Raw genomic sequence first — 24,793 nt, forward strand, 5'->3', positions numbered from 1 at the left:
CTACGACACTGCCGCTCGGCAGCCACAAGGTATTGATCGAGTTAAAACACACTGTATCACTCGGTTTGTTTAAATGGTCTTATGTCTTATGTCTCAGTAAATGATTGTTAGTGGAACTACCAATGTTTCACTCAGTGCTCACCCTCTGAACCAAGGAAACAGTTCACCCCACCGCCCACAAAGTGCCGATCCCCCCCTCACCACCCCCCCGCCCCACGCCTTCCCTGACAAAACAATGACCTTTGCTCTCATCTGTGTAATGATTGTCACTGTTAGGATGGTTCGTCAATGAACCGAAACAGTTAATCATCAAAGGAAGTTTGTGACCCTGGCGTAGGATTTTATACCCACACATATTTTAAATGAACGGCTCCCGTATCTCTCCATTGACAATAACAAAGAATAAATAGTATGAACAACTTAAATTAGAACGATTACATAGCAATGTTGTGATGAAGGCAAACTAAAGACTGCGTTTTATTTGCAGAACACTTAGATGATGCAACTGTTCTCCTAAAGAGATTGCCTGCACTACACTTGTCTGTCCTCTTGTGGAGAACCGCTGAGCGGTATGGGATCCATACCTGATAGACGAAGGACGTCGAAAGAGCTCAAAGAAGGGCAGCGTGTTTAGTATTATTATGGATATAATATGCAAATTCGGGTGACAATCATTATAACAAAGTCATTTTTCGTTTTTGAGACATTTCAATTGCCAACTTTCTCCCCACAATGCGAAAATGTTTTGTTGATGTCACAGCGAGAAATGACCTCCCCCCCCCCATATCCCCCCTCTCCACCCCTCCTCATCGTGTGAACCAGGGACCTTGCCATTGGTGGGTGGTTTGCGAGCCTCAGCGTTACAGATAACACTGCCGTAGGTGCAACCAGATTGGAGGGATATGTGTTGAGAGGCCAGACGAAAGGATGGTTCCTGAAGAGGGGCAGCAGCCTTTTCAGTTGTTGCACGGCTAATAGTTTGGATGATTGACTGACCTGGCCCTGCAAACTTAACCAAAACTGCCTTGCTGTACTGGTGTTGCGAACAGCTGTAAGCAAGGGGAAACTACAGCCGTAACTTTCCTGAGGGCATGCAGCCCTACTCTAGACTAGCATGAAGCCTGAAGACCATAACGACAAAAGATCAGAGCTTGCACGGAGAGACTGCAGTGTTCATTTTTCCAGCGCTGTTCGAGAGTTGAACAGTAGACGCTCAATATCAAGTAATACTAAACCTTGACCCGCTGCAAAAGTAATTTTCATTAATTCCATGAAATATTTAAATACGTGTAATCCGAGGGACTTAACAGTAAATGTGTTAATTGCACATAAAGCATTGCACAAAAGTTCATTGCTATATCTTCAAAGTTGGGGATTTGGTGCATCTTTCAAATAGTGTTTGTTTTACATATATCTCCCTCTTAAATATATTTCAGAGAAATAGCAGTTCTTGTATCTCTAGTGAGTGGAGGGGTGCTGTGATCGTGCAGGTATCTTAGTTGTTGGTGCGGGTGGCCAGCAGTGACTTGGAGACATTTCGGCGGCGCCTCAGCGGCAGCAGCGGGCCTTGCTGTTGCTCCTCCTTCTTTGAGCGTCGTTTGAGCATCACGCTGGCGTAGGCGCGCGCCGTGAAGTAGTAGATGATCTCTGCGAAGCTGAGCAGACTGGCGCCCACGAAAAGTCCTGTCGCTCCGCCCATGGACACTGCAACAACAACCAACTGCTAAATGCTTATATTATATTTAGGTAGTAATAACAAAATCAAAAAAGTAACTGACTAGATGCGGGTAAGTCTCGCGCACTGAAGGCTTCGTACAAACTTAGTAATGTGTACAGACATGACATCCATTCCGGGAATCGAAAATCTCGACCAGTTTTGCCCGCTATCGACATTGATATTGGCTCGATATCGGTGCCAGGGATTAACAGATTTTCGAGACTATTTTGATTTCAAGTTTGAAGTCGGAAACAAATGACGAAAGAAATATTTTTTTAATGATATAATTACGAATTAACAATTTTCGGGGTTTGTTCTTTGGGTACACACTGAAACCTTCCTTTGTGCCAAATTTCATGATTATAGGCCATTTGGAGTATCCTACAGGTTTCGATGAGTGACTTTGCAAGTATCAAAATATGTGACATAAATGGGTGTATCTTTTGACTGCACCGACTTAGAAGCTTCAATTTATTACACCGCAAGGCACCATACGCAATAGTACGTTAAGTAAAATTCTGTTTGGTACGTCTAGTTATTCCTGAGAAAAAGGGGTCTTAACAGACAGACGAACAGACTGCGAGTCAGGTAATAACTGACAAAAAATTGTGTGATATAATTATAAATTTACGGTTTTAGAATTTTTTCCTTTGGTTTTAGTGTGAAACCTTTCTTTCTCCCAAATCTCACGATTTTAGGCCAAGGGGAAGTACGATATAGGTTTTGATGACTGAGTTTGCGAGTGTTAAAATATGTGACATAAACGACCGTATCTTCAGACTGCATTAACTTAGAAACTTCAACTTTTTACACGACCAAGGCACATAGACCTTTTTGTGACATAAATTTGAACTTGGTATGTTTACTCGTTCCTGAGAAAAGGGTTCTTAACAGTTGGACAGACAGACACGCGGAAGAAAACAAAACGATCTCATAACGCTTCTGTTTTTAGCGACTGAGGCGCGGAATTCTAATTAGTCATCTTAAGAAGACGAAGTAAATGTTCCAGAATTCGAATCAAGAACAACTGCCAACATGTGTAACTTAGAAGTAGATGTCCTCGGTGTAGCGAAGCAGCTTAAAACGCTTAATAAAGACAAGTCTTCCGATACACATTGTATACCAATTAGATTCTTTTCAGAATATGCTGATACATTAACTGTAAACTTAGTAGTAATTACACAACCGCTCGCTCGACGAAAGATACATCTCTGAACATCCGAATGTTGCACAGGTCAGACCAATACTCAAGAAAATAAATGGGAGTAATCCGCTGAATTGGAGATCCATATCTCTGACGTCGGTTAACAGTAGGATTTTGGAATGTATACTGCGTTGTAACATTATGAATTGCATCGAAGAAAACGATATATTGACCTTAGCATCTATTCAGAAAGTATGGTGCTTCTAAAGCACAACTAGCTCTCTACCCCCATGAAGTAATAAGCACTTTCGACATGGGATCTCAAATTGCTTCCCTTTTACTAGATTCCCAGAAGACTTTCGACACCAATACTCACAAGTGACTTTTAATCAAACTGCGTGCCAACGCAGATTGTCTCAGTTGTGCGACTGGATTCGTGATTTCCTTTCAGGAATGTCATCGAGTAAAACAGAAGTGGTGGATAAAACAGAAGTGATGTCTGACGTATCTGAACGAAATGTTACAGGCCCTCTGATGTTTCTAATCTATATAAATGATTTAGGAGACTATCTGAGCAGACCTTGTGGATTGCTTGCAGATGATGCTGTCATTTACCGTCTAGTGAAGTCTTAAGATGAGCATAACCAAATGCAAAATGATTCAGACATGATATCTGTATGGTTTGAAATGCAGCAGTTCGCTCTAAATAATGATAAGTGTGAGGTCATCCACATGAGAACTAAAAGGAATGCGTTAAATTTCGGTTACGCAATAAATCGCATAAGTTTAAAGGGTGCCACTTCAACTAAACGCCTAGGGATTACAATTATGAATAAAACATGTACGGATAAAAATCCTGCGACAAGATCGCAAATTTTCTTAACTGATTAATGGTTACAGCTCATTGACGAGCCATCCCGAGATCAATTAAAATCTCGTTCAATGTTTGATTATTATTACACATATTCTTATTCTTAGAGCGAAGTCACCCTAGGGTGACTCTAAGAATACGCCACTGTGTAATGATTGTCACTGTGAGGATGGTTCGTCAATGAACCGAATCAGTTAATCAATAAAGAAAGTTTGTAAGCCTGACATAGGACTTTTTAAATCAACGACTCCCGTATCTCTCCATTGACAATCGCAAAGAATAAAAATTATGAACAACTTAAATTAGAACGGTCACATAGCAATGTTGTGAGGAAGGCGAACCAAAGATTGCGTTTTATTGGCAGAACAATTACAAGATGCAACTGGCCTACTAAAGAGATTGCCTGCACCACACTTGTCCGTCCTCTTGTGGAGAACCGCTGAGCGATATGGGATCCATACCTGATAGACGAAGGACATCGGAAGAGTTCAAAGAAGGCAGCGTGTTTAGTATTATCGGGAAGTAGGGGAGAGAGTGTCATGGATATAATTTGCGAATTTGCGTGACAGTCATTAAAACAAAAACTTGTTCGTTTTTGAGAAATTTCAATTGCCAACTTTTTCTCCCCAATGAGAAATGTTTTGTTGATGTCAACCTATACAGCGAGAAATGACCCTCCCACCCGTATCCCGCCTCCCCACCCCGTCCTCGTCATGTGAACCAGGGACCTTGCCATTGGTGGGGTCGCTTGCATGCCTCAGCGATACAGACAACACTGCCGTAGGTTCAATCACATTGGAAGGATATCTGTTGAGAGGCCAGACAAAAGTATGGATCCTGAAGAAGGGCAGCAGCCTTTTCAGTTGTTGCAGGGGGTAATAGTTTGGATGATTGACTGACCTGGCCCGGCAAAGTCAACCAAAACGGCCTTGCTGTACTGGTGTTGCGAACAGCTGAAAGCAAGGCGAAACTACAGCCGTAATTTTCCCGAGGGCATGCAGCCTTACTGTAGAGTAGCATGAAGCCTGAAGATCACAACGTCAACAAACTAAGAGAAATCAGAGGTTGCACGGAGAGACTGCAGTGTTCATTTTTCCAACGCTGTTCGAGAGTTGGACAGTAGAGAAATAGATTTCAAGTGGTTTAATGAACCCTCTGCCTGGCACTTAAATATGAATTGCAGGAGAGTCATGTAGTTGTAGATCCACAAGAGACATAGCACAATACTGTGTAACACCGCATTGTATCCACTGTTCCAAATAGTCCAAAACTTTTTCTGTGGGATTTGTATTGGGTGAATTAGCGGAAGAGACAAGTTGTGACATGGTTCCTGAGTGTTCGTCAAACATATGCATGCAGCCCTGTGAAAACGGCTGCTATCACTTTGGAAGAGTACAAAGCACTTTCACATTGCTTATTGTAGTACACAAGTATAATGACAGATCTCTAACTGTGAATGGAAATTTAAATTTTGCACCAAAGTATAACTGTATTATTTCTCAAAGTATGTAGGATATCGAACATACAACACACTGCTGTAAATTAATTTTCCTACAAAATAAAAACATTCAGATCCCTTGCAGATTCACTCTACTGATAAAATTTATAGGATAAGCAACACTTGTTGTCAACCAAAATATGACTGTTGTACTACATTCTTCAAGCACAGTGGACCATGAAATTAAATAGTTCCATATATAAACTGTCGATAATACTTATTTAAATGCATCTGACTTGCTTATTGACACTACTGAAATAAATTACTTGTTAGTAGATGTAGCTCTATCTTTGCACCACACATTAAGGCCGTGCATTAAATTCATCAAAATACGTGAAAACTGATCCTATAACATTGGAAAATAAGCATTAGCACTACTGCTGATCTAATTTACATCTCAAAGCGCACCTCTCAGTGAGAACTACCAAAGCAAACAATGTTAAAAATGGTTCAAATGGCTCTGAGCACTATGGGACTTAACATCTATGGTCATCAGTCGCCTAGAACTTAGAACTACTTAAACCCAACTAACCTAAGTACATCACACACATCCATGCCCGAGGTAGGATTCGAACCTGCGACCGTAGCAGTCGCGCGGTTCCGGACTGAGCGCCTAGAACCGCTAGACCACCGCGGCCGGCTCAGACAATGTTATTCCCACGTGTAAGTTCATTAATAGCGCGTCTCTGTATCCGATATAGCCGGCCGCGGTGGTCGTGCGGTTCTAAGCGCTGCAGTCCGGAACCGCGGGACTGCTACGGTCGCAGGTTCGAATCCTGCCTCGGGCATGGATGTGTGTGATGTCCTTAGGTTAGTTAGGTTTAAGTAGTTCTAAGTTCTAGGGGACTGATGACCTAAGATGTTAAGTCCCATAGTGCTGAGAGCCATTTGAACCATTTTTATCCGATATAAAAGTCAGACAAACATTCTGGTGACCCGATGCTAGTGTATTAACGTCATCTCGCAATTCAAAACGTGGCCATCTTCCGCTTTCATTCAGTTGAAATGACTTGACAGTTCGATGAAATAGCGTATGCACAAATGGTAACACACATTTATGTAGGTAAGATATGAGAGTTGCTACGCTTTAAAAGTTACCCAAATATTATAGTGACTCCATGCTAGGGTATAAACCTTATCTTGCAGTACAAATCTTTTGACATCTTCTGCCGCTGAAGGCAATCATTATAGTAACCATCACCCTAATGTATTAGCTTTATCTTGCACTGCAAAAGTTTGTAATCTTCAGCTGATAATATTAACATATTCTGTCTCACAGTGACGACTACATGTCACAATGTTGTTGTTGTTGTGGTCTTCAGTCCTGAGACTGGTTTGATGCAGCTCTCCATGCTACCCTATCCTGTGCAAGCTTCTTCATCTCCCAGTACTTACTGCAACCTACATCCTTCTGAATCTGCTTAGTGTATTCATTTCTTGGTGTCCCTCTACGATTTTTACCCTCCACGCTGCCCTCCAATGCTAAATTTGTGATCCCTTGATGCCTCAGAATATGTCCTACTAACAGATCCCTTCTTTTTGTCAAGTTGTGCCACATACTCCTCCCCAATTCTATTCAATACTTCCTCATTAGTTATGTGATCTACCCATCTAATCTTCAGCATTCTTCTATAGCACCACATTTCGAAAGCTTCTATTCTCTTCTTGTCCAAACTATTTATCGTCCATGTTTCACTTCCATACATGGTTACATTCCATACAAATACTTTCAGAAACGACTTCCTGACACTTAAATCTATACTCGATGTTAACAAATTTCTCTTCTTCAGAAACGCTTTCCTTGCCATTGCCAGTCTACATTTTATATCTTCTCTACTTCGACCATCATCAGTTATTTTGCTCCCCAAATAGCAAAACTCCTTTACCACTTTAGTGTCTCATTTCCTAATCTAATTCCCTCAGCATCACCCGACTTAATTCGACTACGTTCCATTATCCTCGTTTTGCTTTTGTTGATGTTCATCTTATATCCTCCTTTCAAGACACTGTCCATTCCGTTCAACTGCTCTTCCAAGTCTTTTGTTGTCTCTGACAGAATTACAATGTCAGCGGCGATCCTCAAAGTTTTTATTTCTTCTCCATGGATTTTAATACCTACTCCGAATTTTTCTTTTGTTTCCTTTACTGCTTGCTCAATATACAGATTGAATAACATCAGGGAGAGGCTACAACCCTGTCTCACTCCCTTCCCAACCACTGCTTCCCTTTCATGCCCCTCGAGTCTTATAACTGCCATCTGGTTTCTGTACAAATTGTAAATAGCCTTTCGCTTCCTGTTTTTTACTTCTGCCACCTTTAGAATTTGAAAGAGAGTATTCCAGTCAACATTGTCAAAAGCTTTCTCTAAGTCTACAAATGCTAGAAACGTAGGTTTGCCTTTCCTTAATCTTTCTTCTAAGGTAAGTCTTAAGGTCAGTATTGCCTCACGTGTTCCAATATTTCTACGGAATCCAAAGTGATCTTCGCCGAGGTCGGCTTCTACCAGTTTTTCCATTCATCTGTAAAGAATTCGCGTTAGTATTTTGCAGCTGTGACTTATTAAACTGATAGTTCGGTAATTTTCACATCTGTCAACACCTGCTTTCTTTGGGATTGAAATTACTATATTCTTCTTGAAGTCTGAGGGTATTTCGCCTGTCTCATACATCTTGCTCACCAGATGGTAGAGTTTTGTCAGGACTGGCTCTCCCAAGGCAATCAGTAGTTCTAATAGAATGTTGTCTACTCCCGGGGCCTTGTTTCGACTCAGGTCTTTCAGTGCTCTGTCAAACTCTTCACGCAGTATCTTATCTCCCATTTCTTCTTCATCTACATCCTCTTCCATTTCCATAATAATGTCCTCAAGTACATCGCCCTTGTATAGAGCCTCCTTATACTCCTTCCACCTTTCCATCCCTTCTTTGCTTAGAACTGGGTTTCCATCTGAGTTCTCGATATTTGTACAAGTGCTTTTCTTTTCTTCAAAGGTCTCTTTAATTTTCCTGTAGGCAGTATCTATCATATCTCTAGTGAAATAAGCCTCTACATCCTTACATTTGTTCTCTAGCCATCCCTGCTTAGCAGTTTTGCGCTTCCTGTCGATCTCATTTTTGAGACGTCTGTATTCCTTTTTGCCTGCTTCATTTACTGCATTTTTATATTTTCTCCTTTCATCAATTAAGTTCAATATTTCTTCTGTTACCCAAGGAGTTCTACTAGCCCTCTTCTTTTTACCTACTTGATTCTCTGCTGCCTTCACTACTTCATCCCTCAGAGCTACCCATTCTTCTTCTACTGTACTTCTTTCCCCCATTATTGTCAATTGTTCCCTTATGCTCTCCCTGAAACTCTGTACAACCTCTGGTTCTTTCAGTTTCTCCAGGTCCCATCTCCTTAAATTCCCACCTTTTTGCAGTTTCTTCAGTTTTAATCTACAGTTCATAACCAATATATTGTGGTCAGAGTCCACATCAGGCCCTGGAAATGTCTTACAATTTAAAACCTGCTTCCTAAATCTCTGTCTTACCATTATATAATCTATCTGATACCTTCTAGTATCTTCAGGATTCTTACATGTATACAACCTTCTCTCATGATTCTTGAACCAAGTGTTCCAATTATGCAAATAAAAAAAAGAAAGTTGCTGTCCTTCCAACTATCGACTTTTAAGGTCATCTAAATAGTTTTGGTTATCTTTCAATTATATGAGTGTTCTCATACACTACAATGAAGTCTTTTGCTTTAATTGCGACAGGTATTGTGAGCTTCAAGCATTAATCGATGTTTCTTGAAGGTCCTCTTCAATAGACACTATGTAATTGCCATATGAATTACTGCCTTCCACAGCATCAACATCATGAAGATATAGAATAAAGGCGACACATGGTCAATAGGAACGTTCACGTTCGTGGTAAATTCATTGGGGGACCAAGTCATGGAAAAAAAACCAACAGAAAACTTTATAGAACCAACTCTGATCTGAGATACACTCTTTACATCCTGCATATAATTGGGCCATCGGTGTACTCGTCGCCTTGAATATTCTGATAAGGAGGCAAAATGGAGACTCGTCGGAGCACAGTAATTAGCTTCTCTCAGCTACTGTCCAGTTTCTATGTTATTTGATCCGCTGAAGACTTCGTACTTTATGTACCGCTGTGAGCTGTAGCATGTTGTGGAGTGCACTTCACATATCCACTACATACCCAGTTCCCATCACCATGTTCGCTTGAAGACTTGAAACGGACCTGAATTCATTAACTGCAGCAGTTCCTGTCGTGTTTGAAACCGACTGTCATTGATTATGTATGACACCTCATTGGGGCTGTAGGTTACAATCTATTTCTGATTACTGCTCTAACTCCGTGTTTGATGGCTATGAGTGGTACACCTAGTATACTTACTTACAGTCCGCATCAATGAGTCAATAAATTGCGCAACTTCATTCATGCTGTGGTTATGGGTATATCCAAACACAATAACTCTTTTCTGCCATACTATCACTTCTCAAAGTCGACCCATCATACTGTGCTGACTGCTTGCAACTGGTTGACGCATACAAGCCACCTCACTGCAATTACTTACTTATGTCAGCTATGGAAGTCCATGTGACCAACCAATATTACTTCAGCACCATCCAGAGTTCTCCAAAGCGACAAGTGTCTCTTTTATTGGCGTGGATAATACTTTGTCTAGTAGACTTCCTGTATTGACTTGGAGTACACAACATGTTAGAGATGTGATGATAATAATAATAATGGCGTGTGGCGAGGGCCTCTCGTCGGGTAGACCGCTCGCCTGGTACAAGTCTTTCGATTTGACGCCACGTCGGCGACATGCGCGTCGATGGGGATGAAATGATGATGATTAGGACAACACAACACCCAGTCCCTGAGCGGAGAAATCTCAGACCCAGCCGGGAATCGAGCCCGGACCTTTGGGATTGACAGTCTGTCGCGCTGACCACTCAGCTACCGGGGGCGGACAGAGATGTGATGATACTAACTTTTAAAAATGATCAAGCAAGGGTCTTTAATGAATCTTGGTCAACTTTCCCATCATATCTTATCAATTTTTATAATATTTATATTGTAAAAAGAAATGATAGTTTTTCTAAAAACTAGCTAATGAAATTTTAGATCCAATGCTTACGTTCCTAATTTGAACGAAACAATTTAATACATTACTGTGTCTTTACGCTTTTGAAACCAGCACCAGAAATCGACAGCAGACAGATTTTTATTTTATTTTTGTTTTCTATTCTTCTACACTAATAAAGCAGTGCACTACCTGGCGCACATTGCACTTAAACATGCAATTGAATCTTGTGATACCACTAATATGAAGTGCTAATAGTAGTGTGCATTACCTACATGCAGGACAAATAACATCACAATCCAAGAAAGCAGTAAGCCAGACCGTTCTTATTAATGACGTCATCATCACGTGACAACCTCCCCTTCCACTCCCTCATCCCCTACCCTCTCCAGCCAAAATTAGCGGGCTATGAAACGAAACAGCCAGTATAGTGCTATCTGATGTAGCCAAAGCCTTCGACGCAGTGTGGCATAAAGGGCTACTACAGAAGTTATACAAACAGGGGTTTTGTGGGAACATAGTTAGGTTAATCCAAAGCTATCTCACGAACAGAACTTTCTCTGTAGAAACAGCCACCTCCACCAAAAGACGTATTCGTGCAGGGGGTGCCACAGGGATCGGTCCTGGGGCCCGTTTTGTACAGTCTGTACACTACGGACTCGCCCACAGCTCCTCTTGTGCACACCACAATGCGAATGCGAGTAAGGACCTGGTATTCATAGGCTACAAAGGGTTTTAGATGACACAGAAACCTGGGCCCATCACTCGCTCAACACCATCGACCCTGAAAAGACACAGGCTATGCTGATCACCCAGAGGCTCAGGTGATGTGGACCCCCTCAACGCCCCCCCCCCCACCCCCTCTTTCACCTGCACCTATGTGAATCCCGACTCCCCTGGTGCTGATCCGCCAAGTATCTCGGCGTAACCTTGAATTCGAGACTAGAGTGGAAACCCCACATAGACAAGGTCCACATGAAGGTCTTGGTGTAAGGCAAAATGGACCTTGAAATTAAATATTTCCACATGTAAATTGTTCTATGGTGTTTTTCAAACGTTGAAATAGTATCTTCGCATCTAAAATATGTAAAGGGTGTTGGCATTTCAATGGAATGTGTGGTGATATATATATATGTGTGTGTGGGGGGGGGGAGGGGGGATTGCTGTCATAGCTTAGACATAGAAATGTTGCACGCTACACTCTTTATGTAATAATTTGTTTAAATACTTTTGAATACGACATAAAAAAATTTAGATTGTTCTGAAACTGTTGAGCAAAGCCAAAAGAGCAGCTCATGGTCAATATAAAAACCACAATTATATGGCAGAATACTAATTTATGCACAATAGTTCTAACGAACTGGTGACGGTTTCGTGTGATCTACCCCACCACTTAGCACGCAAGGAATGCTCTGAAACGGAAAATTAAATCTTAAGCCAGTGAATCCAGGCCCTGCTAGGTTCGGAGATGACAGCCAAAACAGTTACAGCACAAAGATTTACTAAAATTCTTGTTTTATGAATCTCCATTGCAGGATGTGAGTTTAGTGTATTTTACTTCTGATGAAGATATATTTAGATATAACGATACCGTGGTCAAGAATTTTAATAAATCTTTATCCTGAAACTGTTTTGGCTGTCATCGTTTACCGTGAAGAATTTCAACAGTTACTGTTTTAGCCATGTTTAAAATCTTGAAGGTTTGGAGATCTCAGCCGTACCAAATATTAGACATCAGAAGAATAGCTGCCATCGGTGTACCTAAGATGTGTCGGTGAGTAAGGGTGGCAAATTCTACTTTAGGACAAACAACAGTCTATTCCATGTACAAAAGATTTAAATATATGAATTACCTTACACATTTAGGTTCAAGTCGAGGAAATGGTAATCTTAGGAGGACCCTATACAAACTGGGAACATCCCAAAGAAAATAAACACAAGTGAAATATTGATTAAGTTCACTAGCAACTTAATACTTAAAATACAATAGATGTATTTGAATTAACATTGCCATCAAAACTAAAACTGTAAACTGTGATAATATCAATAAACTGCTGTAACGGGGCAATAATTCCCATCTGTTGGATCATTCCTCTGGCTTAAACCTCCAGATCACACGTGGATGATGTGGCTGACATGGACGCGAGGGAATGAGAGTAATTACTCCAGTTTAATGCAGACCTGAAGTGAAAACACGCTGGTGACTTCAACATTTCACGCCTGAGCAAGCATCATTTATCTGTTTTTAGACCGAAATGAAAACTAGAGGCACAATTAGTGACAATACATATATTTTCATTGTTCTAAACATCATACCTTCTGATGGACTTTGTGAAAGAATGGCAATGGCGCCGCAGTTCTTGCCATGATACACAGAGCAAAGGTTGCATACACCAGGTTTCAGGTCAGTGAAGGCAACCCGCATTACGGCACGACAGCATTACGACAGAAACTGTAGCATCGTTTCCATTATTTAAAGTCTAAGTATTGCAGAAGGTATAAGACTTAGAGCAGTGAAAGCAAGTCTGCCATCACTAGTTGTACCTCTAGTTCTCGTTTCAGAAGAAAAAACATACATTTGTCACTTTAAAGAAACGTAACTTTGTGTAGAAAGTGATGTCTGTTTACTTGCAGAGATTGTGAATTCCTGCCAATTTCATGAGTTCCTGACACAGATGCATTCTGGCCTATTGCATTTTTCACATTTTTTTCAATTCGGTAACAGATGAGTTGCACTCTGTATACAGTCATTTATCTTTAGGTACCTGTGTATGCCTCTAGTCTTTGAACCACGCAGGCTTTCTTGTACTTGTTATACGTGTTTTTGTGTGTCGTGTGTCTCTAAGGTAGAGGGGTGGAAGCAGCCCGGAATTTCCCTAGCTGAATGTGGAACTCGACCACTTTCACTACCGCTGGCTGGTACACCACACCAAGTATTAAACCGCCGTCCGTTTCTGCCTTGACTGGCTGTCGTACCAGCCAACACGCTCTCCGTTACGCTAGTACACCAGCGCACTGGCCTGATACAAGCTGTAATAGGATTTTCCCCGATAATGGTACAGTCTTAACTGATGGACGAGGGAAAAGGTATTGATTTGAAATAAGCAACACACTCTATCTGATCAAAACTATCCAGACACACTATGTATTGTGGAACTGACCACAAGATGTCACGAGAGGCCGACCCGTCACTATAAATGCAGGCGAGGATACTGTGTAGTCAGTAGTGAAGCAGTAACCGCAGAATGAGTCAGTCAGGACAGATCAGTGGCTAGTCCTTGGATTTCACTCAAATAACGTCTCAATCAGGGACATTTCAATCATTCTAAAGACGCACAGGTCGGCTGCTCGTGATGTGGCTGTGAAGTGGAAATGCAAAGACACAAACACAACTAAATCAAGATCAGGCAGTTCTTTTGTACTGGTGGACAGTGACTGCCAATCACTGTGGAGGGTGGTTGTTAAGGTCGTATGAAATGAACGGAAGAAACCACTCGTCTGTTGCAAAGCAGTACCCACAGTCCAGATAGCACAATAACTATTCTTAAGGCGTTAAAAAGAGTAGAGTACAGTGGTCCAGCAGCTCCACATAAGTCACACATTTCTGTAGCCAATGCTAAGCGATGCTTGAAATGGTGTAATTAGCGACACCAATGGACAGCGGGTAATTGGAAACGAGTGATTTGGAGTGATGAATCACTCTACACCCTGTGGCAGTCAGATGGAAGAAATTGTGTCTACCTGGAGAACGTTATCCGTCATCGTGAGCAGTGTGAACGCTTAAGTATGAAGGAGGTGGTGTTATGATACGGGCGTGTTTCTCGTGATTAGAGTATGGTCTCCTTATTGCACTTAAGAAAACGCAAATGCGGAAGGACATGAACACATTTCACAACATTGGGTGCTCTATACAGTACAGGAACGGTTCGAAGACGATGATTTTTTAGTGTCAGCATAACAGTGCACCCTGTCATTTGGCAGTATATGTAAGACAATAGTTTGCGGAAAAAAGCACTCCTATAATGGACCCGCCTGCCCAGAGTTTTGACCTGAACACTCTTGAGATAAGTGAGAAAGTCTACTTCGCTTCAGACACCAGCATCCAACATCACTACTTACTTTGGTTTCGGCTCTTGAGGAAGAATAGGCTGCCATTCCTCCACAGACATTCAGAAACCTTATTTATAGTGTCACCAGCAAAGATCAAACAGTTACAAAGACGAATGGTGAACACACTCTACATTAATATCCACCTGTACATGTCTGGATACCTTTGGCCATAAGTGGACACTATCTCCTGAGGTAACATTACACAGCAATGGTCCAAAACGGCAGTGGGGAAGCTGCGAGCAGGTGTATAACTGGAAGTAGTACAGGACTGTAAAAAAGGAAAGTCTAGAGTTGTGTGAACATGAGACTGATATACACGAAATACAACAGCATGTACTCGTACATCTGCAAACAGTACAAATCAAAAGTCTCCATCAGTCAGACATACAATACCTGAGGAACTAGCACAAAGGAAATGAGACATAACTTGGTCAGTTCAAAGATACTGAATGACATGTGACGTATAGCTCCACGCACTATTAGATGGATGGATGGACTGACATTTTATGCGGTCATCAATTATTAACCCTTTGTGTGTCAGGCCAGGAAGAGTCCCCAGAGAGGAAGGAACAAAAGACTCTACTGTATCCGAGAATCAACAAAACCAAGAGGTGGAACCAAGTGGAAGTGAGGGGGGGGGGGGGCAAAACACTGAAGGTGGAGAAAGTTGCTCATCCAGAAAACACCAGGAGGTCCCAGGAACACGTTATGCGACCAGAGACACACCCTCTGAATCAGGCTGCTACTTCCACACCCTCCAGTACCACATGAAAACTAGCTGCACAGCCAATATAAAATCTCAGGAAACAGAACAATGATGATGACTCTGTCATTCCATGACAAATACAAAAGAATAAGAAGAACTAAAAAGGTGGAAAGGGCAGAAGCCAAGCCAGACCACAAAGCAAGACAGTCATTGGTCCCATAGATCATAGCAGGTGACAGAGCACCCCTCCAATCCCTCAAGCAGCAGACGAGACTAACGTGCCCTACCTTACAGAGAGGAGTAGAAACCACTTTCACAGATAAAACGAAAAACCAAATCAGCAACTTTGTCGTCGTCTGATAGCACCAGAAGTAGTGTGTACGCAAGTTTTAGGTTTCCCTGTAAGGTGGCCAAATTAGGGTCGCCCAGTAGGATATGGGCCACTGTGAGATGGGCACCTCACTGATGGTGGAGTGGATCCTCATGTTGCAGGATAGAGACATGGGTCAACCAAGTGTGCCCAGTGTGAAACCAACTGAGAGGCATGAAAGAAAGGCTACCACAGGGTAGCAGTCTCCTTTATGGTTTGCAGTTTACTCGCAGAAACCAGGTTACATCATAACACATTCCAAGCCCATAACAATTGTCAGCATAGAGTCGACTGAAAATCTGGTTCCAGTATCCTCTTCTCCAAAGTTGTCATTTTGGTAGCCAATTTGGTCAACTAGTCAGCATGTTCTTTCCCTGGGCTCCCAATGTGACTAGGACCTCATACAAAAACGACCAACCATCCAGCATTGTAAAAGTCAAAAAGAAGATCCTGGGTGGTCAAAATCAAGGGTATCACTGTCGGCAGCCTGAAGACTACTCAAGTGGTTGCTGCTGATTAATAACGACTCACCAGTGCAAGAACGAAGGTGGTTGACAGCTAGAGCAGTGGCCAATAATTCTGCAGGAATGCACTGCATCTGTTAAGTGGGGAGTGTACTTTACTGCATCTTGCATGGTTGTAGGCAAAACCAGTCTGTCCATCGAGCATAAAGACGTGAGTGCCTACCATGTCTGAGCTCACAAATGCGTCAAGGTCGTCCAGGAACAAGTGACAAAAACTTATACAGTCTAGGCACTACAGTCTGGAACCGCGCGACCGCTACGGTCGAAGGTTCGAATCCTGCCTCGGGCGTGGATGTGTGTGATGTCCTTAGGTTAGTTAGGTTTAAGTAGTTCTAAGTTCTATGGGACTGATGACCTCAGAAGTTAAGTTCTGTAGTGCTCAGAGCCATTTGAACCATTTTTTGATCTACCATTGGTCACCACTGAAGGCGTGGTTTACGCTCACATGCTCATAGCTTGCTATATAAACTCAGGCATAAGACAAATTCCTTACTGTCTCCTGCCACACCTCGGTAGACGTGACGCCACCAGCAGTCGACCAGTGGGTAAAACATTACAATTACGTAATCCACTCTTTTAAGATGGTTATCATTACTTGTCTAAGACATATATTGTAATTTCACAGTATGTTCGCCCTGAAGATGGCCCCTGCGATGGGCTGAAACCGGTCGACACTAAATAAATAAAAAACGCGATTAAGACTGTTTTCTTAATACTGAGTTAATTTATAGCAATCGCTGTTTCTCCACAACCATGTTATCCAAACTTCACACTTTCAAACACCACCCTATCCTCTTTCATAGTCAGTGTGATTCTTAAAGTAGCCCTGGTAGCCATGAGGCTAGGGGTTTGCATTGCTGGGTAACGACGCGAAAGACAGAGCTAACGCACGCACAAAAGATGTCGTAGTTCAGCCAAGTAACGTAAAAAACCGCTATAGTTCCATTGGATGTTCACACTATCACTATCCTGTGAGGGTGTGAAGGGATCAAGGAGGCGATTCATGCCTCAGAGACACCTGCTGTCACTGGTTGTGAAGATACAGTACACACCAATACACATTTGTTTCAAATCAGGATGCATGGAGGGTCTGGGACCACAGAGGCCACCAAGAACACTACCATGGATACAGATGCAGAACCTGCATGATCTGGCAGTACTAGTGTCTCCACAATATCTCTCTTATTTTAGAAGACTTCTTCTTGTCCTTAGACTATTTAGACTTCTGTGACGATTTGTCTGCCACTGATTCTGGGACATTGAAGGAACGCGAAGACTTATGATCGGCAACTTGTTGCTCCTTCAGCCTTTGGCTGCATTCGGTTGTAGGTCAGTAGAGTCCTGGGAAGAGAGTAACACGAAGGAGTCGTTCCTGGTAAGGGTGCCAGAGGAAGGCGTTGCCTATCTGTCTCAGAGTTGTGGACTGACGTCTCTAGTCGATAGGAAATCAATGCTTCCAAGGGCAGTGTGTGGGAAACAGTAGGAAGAGGACCCCCCCTTCCCCCCCCCCTCTCCCATCACCAGGGCAGCAGGCGTAGTCAAGTGACCGCTAGGGCCAGACGTAAAAGACATGAAGGGTGATGCACAGTCACTAAAGAGGATGATGTTGTCATAGCAGTATCTTATGTCATTGTCATACATGTAGGATGTTTGCGATCGTATTTCTTCTTGGCTTCTTGATATGTGAGATGGTCAAGGGTCTTGTGCTCTTCCATTTTCTTTTCTCTTTTGGAAACAGTGAAGTCTGGTGAACTGGGAGAACGGTGCTCACTGCAGTTGACACAGATGTGGGGAGGGCGCAACAAGCAGCGTTCATGTGCAACTGATGGTCACAATCCCTACAGACAGGGATGGCACTGCAACATGAAGACATGTGTCCAAATCGCAAGCATGTGTGGCATTCCATGTGAGAAGGAATATGTGACTTGACATCAAAGCGACAGAGTATTACCTTGACCTTCTCAGGCAATGAGTCACCTTCAAAAGCTAAGATGAAGGCTCTCATATCCACTCTATTGTCTTTTGGTCCACACTGGACATGAAGCACAAAATTCACACTTTGTGACTCCAAATTAGGGCGCAACTCGTCACCAGTCTGTGGATGGAGAATAACCTGCACCATATTCAGACATTGATGTGGGGGTTGGTTACAGTGACAGGAATGTCACCCAGTGCGGCGCAAGTGAGAAGCCCCATGACTGAGCAGGGGGACCGTTTTAAGCAGATTGGAGCCACTTTTCATTTTCGAAATTGCTGCCACTTTCCAAAACCTGTCCTAAAGATGTTTAACGAAGAACAGTGGCTTTGTATTTAAAAAGGAATCCCGCCCGTCCTAAAACACACGAAGTATGGGGGACGGAGAGTATTCTCACCTTATCTCTGAGCACCACGTTTCTCCCAAGGTGTAGCCATGGGAGGGGATATTTGGGGTCACACCTCTGGAAGAAAGTTTAATTGGCTTAATGTGCATATCTTCCACCATGATACCACCCACTCTGAACATGGGCCATCCCCATGGGCGCCAGCGAGTCACCCAGTCCCCATTCTTTGGCTATGATGCGCGCATATTCTTCAGGCACCAACAGTGCAATCCCTGCATGCTCAGGGAGCTACCACTATACATGGTACTTGACGGCCCCATTCACGATAGAATGGATACTGTGCTCGGTTTTGGCCATACTACCATTGCAAGAAAGAAGGGTGCAAAGAGAGAAAGGTACAAAAGGTGGAATATACACCATGGCTGGGGCCTTCGCTGCATGTTATGCACTTCTGTAAAATTTAGAAAAGAAGTAGCAAGTCAATCGGAACAAGGGGATCACATAATTAATAACTAGAAAAGTTGTAGAGGGATGGGAGGTAAGAAATTGTTGTCGAAAACAAACCAAAGCCAAGCACAATTGGCACCAAGAAGGCCATCCAGTGTAAAAGTAGAGAGTGAAAAGAGAATAGGAGAAAAATAGACTTGCAGCTTGGAAAGGAAAGTTGCACTGCAAGTGCTGAGGCCCTGTGGTGGCGAAACATGTGCTCACTAAAGAGATGAGAGCCCCCTGGAAGGCGAAGGGGGTGTTATACAGTACTAGAGGGTGACTGTCAGTCCACAGTGCCCGGCATGTGCTACATGTGGCATTAAAAGAAATCGTAACTTTGCTGTGAGTGATGTTTGTTTACATTTATCGATTGTGCAATCCTGCCCTTTGTTTGAGCCTCTGACCTAGGTGCATCTCTGGTCATCTGAAGTTTTCACATTTTGTTTCATTTCGGAAATACATGAGATGGCAGAGATAGGTGAGAAATCCTGTATTGTGAGACAGGAATCGCGTCTAGTAACAAGGAATTTTCCAATCGTGAATGAAACTTGTTGAACGTCATCAACGAACCGTAATAAAGAAAATGAAGCTAAAAGATGAATCTGTTTGGGAGCTTGTTTGATTATACATTTCACTGAATGGTCAGGTCTGCTCACTGAAACTTCCTGGCAGGTTAAAACTGTGTGCCGAACCGGGACTGAAACCCAATATCTTCGCGTCTTGCAAGCAATTGCTCCACCGACCGAATTATTCACGCACGATGCACGAGCCAAGCTCACAGCTTTATTTCCGCCAGTACCTCTCTGTCAACACTTCACAGAAACTCTCCTGCGTAACTAGGAGGATCGAGAGCCCCCAAACGAAAGACTAGAAAAATGCGATAGGATGAGTTAAAAATCCTAATTTGCTATCTCAGGTATGGAACACAATTATCTCTACAAAAAAAGTTTGTTTACATTTGACCCTGTTAGTGTTTGAATAGTTTTTATTTCGTGGTCTCAGTGGCTCAATATTAAACATAGCTAGACTGGATTCAGCTCATTTAAGCCATCTTCTTGTAGCCTATGACGAAACAGAATGTATATTGCTAAAAAGAATCAACTGAAAGTGAATAATAGATAAAGTTCCATGACACTGGCGAAACGTACAGGCATATATAAGCCAGTGATGCATCGACCTATATCACCTGTCTGCAGCTGTCTGTGTCTCCCACTCACCTGTCCTGCTTCGTTAACAGCTAGACCCATTCCGATCAATAAGGGAGTGATCAGAAACAACCTGAAAAGCTTTTAAGGGTCTTGCAGGGTAGTTTGTGCTATGGAACAATTGTTAAGGAAAACTTCGGTGCGTTGCACCGTTTCCGAGTTAATTAGCGTTGATGTTAGCTAACCAGGCCGTTGCGCGTCCAAATTCAAGCGGCCCGCCAGAGTCGGTGTTGCCAAACGTGTTCTTCATTTGGTTTCCTAAAACCGAACAGGAAGGCTGCACAAAAATTGGACATGGGGAGGTAGTAACGATCAAACCCAAACCAACGGCTGGGCAGTCTCGTGCGCTATCATCCCCACTATGAGAACAATTGACACAAATTGTATGCGGCTGACTCGCTTGAATTTACGTGCGCATTGGTCTGATAGGCTAACGTCAATGGTAGTGGACTCGGAAGCTACATAGCATATCGATTTTTTTAACAGTTATTTCTCAGCACAGCCTACTCTGCAACGCCCATAAAAAGCTATTCAAACTGTTTCTGACAGCCCTGTAAGGTAGTAAAACACACGAAATTTAGCAAATTCATACACTAGATAATGTTCACATATCTGTACCTCGAAATGTATGCGAATGCAAATTCTACGTAGTAGTATAGTCCTTAATGTGAACGTTGAAATTGATTAATGTAGACATATGGAAATGCATTGGTAATGTAAGAAAATTAAAGAAAAGTATTTCTTGAATGAAACTGTTTGAAACGCAACGGAAACAGCCTATCATTACCTGTGGTATCTATATTCTTTTAAGAAGAATATATTTTTCAGTGACTTGTACGGCCTGATGTAGCTCGAAAGCGAGATCACCCAAGTTCTACTCTTTACGAACAGTTCACTCACCGACCATGTCCAGAGGACCCCTCACGACGTACCGCTTGAATCTCTCTGTTGGTACGTTTTGTTGTTCCAGTAGCAGCGTGGACTTCAGCTCCATGGAATTATTGCTGTGGAAAATAGGAGTAATTAGATGTTTCACTACATCACACTGACGTTGGATACACTGCAACACTACAAACATGTCATAAGATAGGAAAAACCTGCGGGCAGAGCAGAGCAAGATAGAATGTGAAAACGATTTAAAATGTCTCCGCATATCTTGGCTCCATAATTCGTTTGACCTATATGGGACTTACAAACAGAGGACTGCTGAAGAGCGAGAGGCATATTGTATGGTCGTCAAAGAGCAGTTACAGATTCATTCCAGCCGTAAATAAACACAGAAGACAGCCACTGTTAATAGTGATATTAATTGAAAACAGAAAGTGTCGTTACCGTGTTAGGGCCGACGGGTTCAACATCATATAGCTGTTTAAAATTTCGTTTACCTCATGCTGAACACGAAATGTTGCCTACTTGTGGTTGAAATGAACGTTCATTGAAGTGTTGGCGTCCCGCAGCAAAACACGATCTTAAAAAAGACCATTTTACTTTAATCAGGCTTAACACAATGCCACACTCCCCAGGAGCTACAAACTACTATGGCAACACTGGAGACAGGGAAGTGTCGAAAGGCGTGTACAAATAGGCACTGATGAAGCCCCAGTCTAGAGGTATTGCCCATAATTTTTGCTTGTTAAAATTGCAATTAATTCAGATGTTGATAATTTCCAGGAAGATGATGTTTTCCATTATAAGGCAGCCCTTTATGCCAAGTTTGAACGGTCTTCCGTGCATGAATGCACCGGAGTGGTACCAGAGAAGCTGTCCTGGCCTTAGAAGAAAATAATGTGAAGACACCCTAGCACAAGTAAGCAACCTGCCCAAAACTGGGAAAATAAGCACAGTTAAGTTGGTTTTCAAAATTACAGCCCTCTGTGCACCCCACAGTTTTCTCTGAAGCTTGAGACTATATTATCGAGGGACATTCCTGCCAAGATAATGATCTTATCACATCCAGTGTGTTAGGTTACACAATGGGGCTCGTAGATGGCTCCCCGTCCCCCCCCCCCCCCCACCTCCCACCCCAATCCTAGGGAGCCTCTGGGAACTGATCGAGGTCACCCAGGGGATAGGGAATTAGGGCGACCTTGAACATCAGCTGGGCAAGCGGGTAACATGGCGCCAGACGTATAGCCTGACACCAGATGTGACAAGATTGTTGTCTCGGCAGGAACTCTCATGGATAATCTACTCCTGAGATGTTAAATAACCCCCAAAACAAGAGCTGTGCCTCACTGGAATCAGATTCTTCTGCTATCAAGATGCGTTTTCCTGGATGGTAGAGTCAGGTTTCAGACCACACAGTCTGACTAGCGATGGAAACAAGAGCTGTAGATGTAGGAAGTATGCAGCAGACCTCAGTAGTTACGGTGGCTAGAACAGTTGCGAAGTCGAAGAGGAAGAAGAAGGTTCTGCTGTTAGATAGTTCTCATGGCAGAGGTGTAGGCCAGCAGTTGCAGGAAGTGCTGGGGAGTGAGTACCAGGTCACCAGCATTGTGAAGCCTAATGCAGGATTGGCTCAGGTGACTGTTAACATAGGGGTGTTATGTAGGGATTTTACTAAAGAGGATCAGGTAGTGATTGTGGGTGGGGCTGGTAATGGTATTGATAGGGATGGGGAGTATGACATAGATGGTGACCTGGAAAAGATAGCCACTCAGACTGGCAACACGAATGCGCATTTCGTGGAACTGTTTCAGCGTCACGATCAGCCTCATCTTAATACAGCCGTCCGGCGTAATAACATGAGACTTGGGAGTGCGCTGATGACAGAAAGCATGGGTCACATTTCAGTGGTGTCGGTGGAGACTATCAGCAGGACGGGTTTCACTAGACATGGCCTGCACCTCAACAGGTATGGGAAGGGGAGGTTGGCAAAGCTTATAGGTGTCAGCATAGGTGGGGTTGGTGGGATCACTCATGGGAAAATTCCTGCAGTAGTGGGTGTTAGAGCTGCACCTTTTTTTAGACTGAAGTCAGCTGATAGGTATTCCTGCTTAAGGGAAGTCTCTCTAACAAAGAAGCCACTTTTGACAAAGCTTAGGTATCCGAGTAATGAGGGAATCAGTATATTTCATCAAAATATACAAGGTATTAGAGATAAAGTTAGTGAACTGCTTATAGACGTTGACTCTGAAATCATTGGTATATCTGAACACTTCTTAAATAAGGAGATAATTCAGAGACTTACTTTACCAGGATACAGGTTGGCTGGCAGCTTTTCGAGGAGCTCTTTGAGGTGTGGGGGAGTAGCCATGTATGTGGAAAACGGCATCCCATTTGAGTCAATTGATGTTTCAAAGTACTGCACTGAAAAGGTGTTTGAATGTTGTGCAGGTGTGGTTAAATTTAACAGAGCTAAACTTCTAACTGTTGTTATTTATAGATCCCCAGACTCCGATTTCACAACATTTTTGCTAAAGCTAGAGGAGGTTCTTGGTTCACTTTATAGGAAATACAAAAAGTTAGTTATATGTGGTGGCTTCAATATTAATTGTATAAGTGATTGTACAAGAAAGAGGATGCTGGTAGACCTCCTTAATTCATATAATCTTATGCAAACCGTATTCTTTCCAACGAGAGTGCAAGGGAACAGTAGAACAACCATAGACAACATTTTTGTTCATTCCTCATTACTAGAAGGGCATTCTGTTAGCAAAAAGGTGAATGGCCTTTCAGACCATGATGCACAAATTTTAACTCTAAAAGATTTTTGTGCTGAAACACGTGTTAAATATAGTCATCAGCTGTTTAGGAAAGCTGATCCAGTTGCTGTAGAGACCTTTGTAAACCTTCTTAAGGAACAAGAGTGGCAAGATGTTTATAGAGCTGATACAGTAAACAATAAATATAATGCTTTTCTCAAGACTTTTCTCGTGCTCTTTGAAAGATGCTTTCCGTTAGAACGTTCAAAACAGGGTACTAGCACAAACAGGCAGCCTTGGTGGCTGACTAGAGGGATAAGAATATCTTTTAGAACAAAGTGGCAATTATATCAAACAGTTAGAAACAGTCAAAATCTAAATGCAGCAGCCCATTACAAACAGTATTATAAGGTGCTTAAAAATGTTATTAGGAAGGCAAAAAGTACGTGGTATGCAGATCGAATAGCTAAGTCTCAGGATAAAATTAAAACCATATGGTCAGTCGTAAAGGAAGTGGCTGGTCTGCAGAGACAGGTCGAGGAGATAGAATCAGTGCGTAGTGGGAATGTCCGTGTTACTGATAAGTCGCATATATGTACAGTATTTAATAATCACTTTCTGAATATAGCAGGTGAACTAAATAGAAACCTAGTCCCAAAGGGAATCATATAGCGCTCTTAGAAAAAAGTGTTCCGAGACTGTTACCTGAAATGCTCCTCCATGATACTGACAAGAGAGAGATTGAGTTAATAATTAAATCACTAAAGACCAAGAACTCTTATGGATATGACGGAGTATCTAGCAGAATACTGAAGTATTGTTCTATGTATGTTAGCCCAGTACGTAGCCATATCTGTAACTTTTCCTTTAGGAGTGGTCGGTTTCCTGACCGATTAAAGTACTCGGTAGTGAAGCCACTTTATAAAAAGGGAGACATGGATAATGTTGACAATTTTAGACCTATTTCTATGCCATCGGTGTTTGCTAAAGTTATCGAGAAGGTTGTATATACAAGGTTACTGGAGCATTTAAATTCACATAACTTGCTGTCAAATGTTCAATTTGGTTTTAGAAATGGTTTAACAACTGTAAATGCT

At 42.4% G+C, this 24,793-nt stretch overlaps 1 protein-coding gene across 1 annotated transcript in view; it reads right to left on the minus strand.

Annotated features, from left to right (window-relative positions):
• Positions 1 to 1,495: 1,495 nt before the first annotated feature.
• The window catches only part of LOC124606007 (sodium channel protein Nach-like), a 209,455-nt gene continuing 186,157 nt past the window's right edge, over positions 1,496 to 24,793 (minus strand). The window contains exons 8-9 of the mRNA XM_047137970.1: positions 20,953 to 21,056; positions 1,496 to 1,704 (exon numbers count right to left, since the gene is read on the minus strand). Coding sequence (XP_046993926.1) covers positions 1,496 to 1,704; positions 20,953 to 21,056 — 313 coding nt within the window. The remainder of the gene's footprint in view (positions 1,705 to 20,952; positions 21,057 to 24,793) is intronic.

Source organism: Schistocerca americana, chromosome 3 (genome assembly GCF_021461395.2).
Source record: "Schistocerca americana isolate TAMUIC-IGC-003095 chromosome 3, iqSchAmer2.1, whole genome shotgun sequence".
Lineage (NCBI taxonomy): Eukaryota > Metazoa > Arthropoda > Insecta > Orthoptera > Acrididae > Schistocerca > Schistocerca americana.